We start from the raw sequence: 4,423 nt of genomic DNA, 5'->3' as shown, positions 1-4,423 counted from the left end.
GAATACATGCGGCACGGTGACCTCAACCGCTTCCTCCGGTACGAGGGCCCACCCGGCCCTGGCTCTGGCCCCCGGCCCATGGCCTGTCCTCCCTTCCCTACAAGCGCACCCTGGCTTGTCTGCTGAACTTGGGGAGAACACCAGGAAGGAGCAGGAAGGCACAGCTCCGGTCCCCAAGGAGCTCTGAGGCAGATGTGTGGATGTGGGGAGAGTCCGTGTGGAGGGCAGAGTGACAGTGTCAGGGAGACTGCAGTAGTGGAAGCCACGAGCTGAGGCTGCAGGATGGCTGGGCTTTGTGGAGAATGTGCGTGCATTTGTGTGTGGCACACAGAAGCTGTGTCCATAGGAGGGGGCAGTGTGGGTCACGATGATAACAGCAATGACAAACATTTATCAGGCGCTTGCCATGTTCCAGGCGCTATGTTACATATTTTACAATTCATTTATGACTGTATGTCCTTATACCTATATATCTGTAATAATCTAAATGGATATTTATTTTTCATAGTTACCTAGCATATATGGCAATTTATACTTGAGGAAAATTCCCCCAAATTTCCTTTCTTTGGCTTGAGTGAGACAGAACAACTCTGATAGGTTTAATAACTTAAAACTTCTAGAAATGTACCCATTTCTCAGATGAGGCTTAGAGAGGTTCAGTGACTTGCCCAAAGGCACACAGGTAACAAATGATCCAGATGTGTGATGGTCACGTGTTCCATTTGCTGAACTCTTCTCTGATGAGGTGGACCCCCCCAGCCCGCAGCCCCCGAGGTCAGAGCAGGATGGAGCAGAAAGGGCCAGGGTTTGGGATCAACTGCGACTTGTTAACTGAGCCTTCCTTGTCAAGTAGTTCCCCTCTCTGGCCTCAGTTTCCCCACCAGTAAGAGGGACAACGGAGGACTGTGGTTCTGGATGAGTGTCTTTGTACAGTTGATGGTTGTGATTTGGTCTCTAAACATCCCCACTGAGAGTGCTGGGTCATTCACGTAGCCAGGCTGCAGAATTCAGCTGGAAAAGACCCCAGAGTCTGAGCTTATCTTAAGGATGGGGAGGAGCCCGGGGAGGATGTGGAGCAGGAGGGAGGTGAGGTCAGATCCGAGGTTGTGTGTGGAGGTGGATTGGCTCAGAGGAATCCAGGTCAAGAGGAGGCCAGAGAGAAGCCCTTCCCCTTGCTCACCAGACATGGTATGGGCTCCCTGCTAGGGGCCGGATATCAGCGAGGACCCATCTGGGGCCCAGGATGTGGGGAGAGCAGCTTTATATGGTAGACAGAGCATAAGGAAACCAAAGGGGGAACTCATGAACGCTCCTAGACGAGTCTGGAAGACTTCCCCTAGGAGGGGCCGTCTGCTCCTCCTTGCCCCTGGGTTTCTATCTCTGCCTGGTGCACTGGGCCTCCTTTCCCAGCCACATAACCCACTCCTGTCTCCCATCCCTTCGAGTGGTTTATCAGCCTCCCTTCCTAAGGGCTTGAGTCTCAGTTTAGATGTCTCTTCCTCTAGGACGCCTTCCCTAACTTCTTCCATCCCTACCCTGAGTGCCCCCAGGCGCCCCTCACGCTGCACTGCTGTAACCCGCCTATTTGCATCCTCCCCTCCACTGTAGCTCTGGTGCCTGGCACCACTGGAGATGTTTACCAAATGTCTGGAATAAACAAAGAAATAAATGGATGAGGAGAAAGTTGGCCAGTAGGAAAAGGGCAATACTGACAAAACCACCAGCTCAGACAGCCTCAGAAGAAGGAGTATTTGAGGAGTGGTCTGGAGGGGTAGGTGTGGGCAGGAGGAGGGCATCCTGGAAGCCGTGGGAAGGAAGGCAGATCCCACAGGAATGGCTGAATACTGAGGGCAAAGGTGAGAGGCAGAAATGGAGGACTCCCGGGTTTCAGGCTGACAGCCTGGGTGAGGGACACACCTCCATGAGGCAGGGGCACACCTGGGGGAGGATGCTGAGCATCTTGGCTGGGTTTTAGTCGGACATGTAGCTGGGCAAGAGGTGTAGGAGCCAGCGGGCAGCTAGATGCTGAGGTTGGAGTTTAAGGTGGCTGCCCGAGAGGAAGGCATGCACTTGGGAAATGTGGGCACTAGGGGATGCTCTGGAGGTGGGCACACCAGCCGGCCCCCATCCAAGCCCCTCCAGACACCTGCTTCCCCTGTTCTCTCCTTCTTACCTTCCCTGAGTCCCTCCCCCATTTCCCCCAGCTCCCCTCCCTTCTCTCAGGCTCCCCCGAGGTTCTCTCCTCCTAGCCCATCCCTTCTCCCTCACTCTTTCTCGAAGGTCCCACGGGCCTGATGCCAAGCTGCTGGCTGGTGGGGAGGACGTGGCTCCGGGACCCCTGGGCCTGGGGCAGCTGCTGGCCGTGGCTAGCCAGGTCGCTGCGGGAATGGTGTACCTGGCAGGTCTGCACTTCGTGCATCGGGACCTGGCCACACGCAACTGCCTGGTGGGTCAGGGACTAGTGGTTAAGATCGGCGATTTCGGCATGAGCCGGGATATCTACAGCACCGACTACTATCGCGTAAGGGTCTTTCAGCCCAACCCCTCCCCCAGCCTCCAAACTGTAGACACACCGCCGTGGCCGCGTCCCCGTAGAGGGCATGCCCTTGCTGGCCACGCCTTCCTCGGGCGGTGTGGGGTCTGAGACTCTCTGATCCTGGTTTTTTAACCCTCCTCCTACTCCCTTGGCCCTCAGTGGAGGAGGGTCTGTCTCCACTGTTCCGGACGGACACGGCACCATCGGTTTCTCTCTCTTAGCCCTGGGAGGGAGAGCCACTTCTTTTTATTTTTAATGACGGGGCTGGGGGCGGGTCTGCGCCGGGAGAGGCTGTCCGCGGGGCGGGCGCCCCCTGGAGGTGACGCGGCGTCCGCCGGCAGGTGGGAGGCCGCACCATGCTGCCCATTCGCTGGATGCCGCCCGAGAGCATCCTCTACCGCAAGTTCACCACCGAGAGCGACGTGTGGAGCTTTGGCGTGGTGCTCTGGGAGATCTTCACCTACGGCAAGCAACCCTGGTACCAGCTCTCCAACACCGAGGTCAGTACCGCTCCGCAGCTCGCTCCCTGCCGGCCACCCCTTCCCTGTCCCTTTGGGTCCCTGTTTTGGGGAATTCTGTCCCCTTCTGCCCCTCATCCCACCGCCGCCGGCACTCATCCGGCATCCTGCCGGCCCTGCTCCCTCCACCCCAACCGTATTCTTGTACACCTTCTCCTATTTTAACCGGCTCCTGGGAGAACCTCAAAGCACTTTATAAATGGAGCCCAGACCACCATCCCTCGCTGCATTTTGTAGACCTAGTAGGCATTATCGGAGTGAAGGGGAGAGGCGTGGAAAGAGGAACATAGCCCGGGTGCGCCTGACCCTACAGCAGGAAGGCTGGAGGTTAGACTGCAAGGACAGTCCCCACCTACCCTTGCCCCCCGGATTGGACACAGCCAGAGCAGGCCCCAGGTGTTCCCTCTCGCAGAGCAGCTCCCCTCACCCGCTCCTTGGCTCGCAGCTGTCAGTTTGCATTTCTCCTCCTAATGCAGTCTGCTCCCTGGAGGCTAGTGGGGTGGGGGAGAGGGTTATAGATTTTAATTTTCTCAAGCACTGAGAGAAGGAATGGAATTAGTGCCGTCCATAACCCAAGTCCTCTAATGCGGAGGGAGGGAAGAAGCGGGGGATGAAGAGGCTCCAGGCCCTTCAACCATCTCCCTGCCACATTCTCTCCTTTGGATCCGTCAGCTTCTTAGCAGTCCTTCCTGGAGTCAAACTTTGAGCGTTCCCACTGCATTGTCTTTGTCAGAGGAGCTAGGTGCCCACATAGTGGTACCTACAGAAGACAGAAAAAGTGGCGTTGCCCTCTACCTTAAAATGCAAGCGACCCACTTTTCAAGTCCTTTACCTGCAACCCTGCTCTATTTCCTTTTTGCCCTCTGGAGCTGAGAGATGGAGAACCCTTCCCTTCTTCCAATCAGCCCTCAACACTTAGCTGATGGATTTGGCAAATGTCTTGGCCCCTCTCCTTCCTCAACCCACCTGGCAAGTCTGCTGAGGGTCTGATTCCAGCCCTTTGGGATGCAGTTCTACCCTAGTCCAGCCTTCACAGGGTCTATCTAGCTCTAATCCCTGTCACTGCTCAGAGTCAGACTGGAAAGGAATCTTAGGCTTCACTGCATCCTTTTAAACTATTAGGTGCCGTGAGGCCCAGACATATTGTGTGACCTGCCTTGGGAGCCTCAGTGAGGCAGAGGCAGTGCTGGGTCTGGCCTCACTCTCCTGCCCCTGGCCCAGTATGCCCTCTCCTCTCTCCCTCTGGTGGCCCCAGGCGATCGAGTGCATCACGCAGGGACGTGAGCTGGAGCGGCCGCGTGCTTGCCCACCGGAGGTCTACGCCATTATGCGGGGCTGCTGGCAGCGGGAGCCCCAACAACGCCACAGC

The 4,423-nt window shown here is 56.7% G+C and overlaps 1 protein-coding gene across 2 annotated transcripts in view; it reads left to right on the top strand.

Moving 5' to 3' along the window:
• NTRK1 (neurotrophic tyrosine kinase, receptor, type 1) overlaps nucleotides 1–4,423 on the top strand; it is an 18,652-nt gene that overhangs the window by 14,045 nt on the left and 184 nt on the right. For both annotated transcript variants that reach the window (XM_010838210.1, XM_010838209.1), the window contains 4 exons: nucleotides 1–38; nucleotides 2,281–2,521; nucleotides 2,878–3,036; nucleotides 4,310–4,411. In XM_010838210.1, coding sequence (XP_010836512.1) covers nucleotides 1–38; nucleotides 2,281–2,521; nucleotides 2,878–3,036; nucleotides 4,310–4,411 — 540 coding nt within the window. The remainder of the gene's footprint in view (nucleotides 39–2,280; nucleotides 2,522–2,877; nucleotides 3,037–4,309; nucleotides 4,412–4,423) is intronic.

Source organism: Bison bison, unplaced genomic scaffold (genome assembly GCF_000754665.1).
Source record: "Bison bison bison isolate TAMUID 2011002044 unplaced genomic scaffold, Bison_UMD1.0 scf7180017864093, whole genome shotgun sequence".
Taxonomy (NCBI): domain Eukaryota; kingdom Metazoa; phylum Chordata; class Mammalia; order Artiodactyla; family Bovidae; genus Bison; species Bison bison.
The sequence above is the reverse complement of the archived record's forward strand: the minus strand, read 5'-3'. Positions and strand labels throughout refer to the sequence as shown.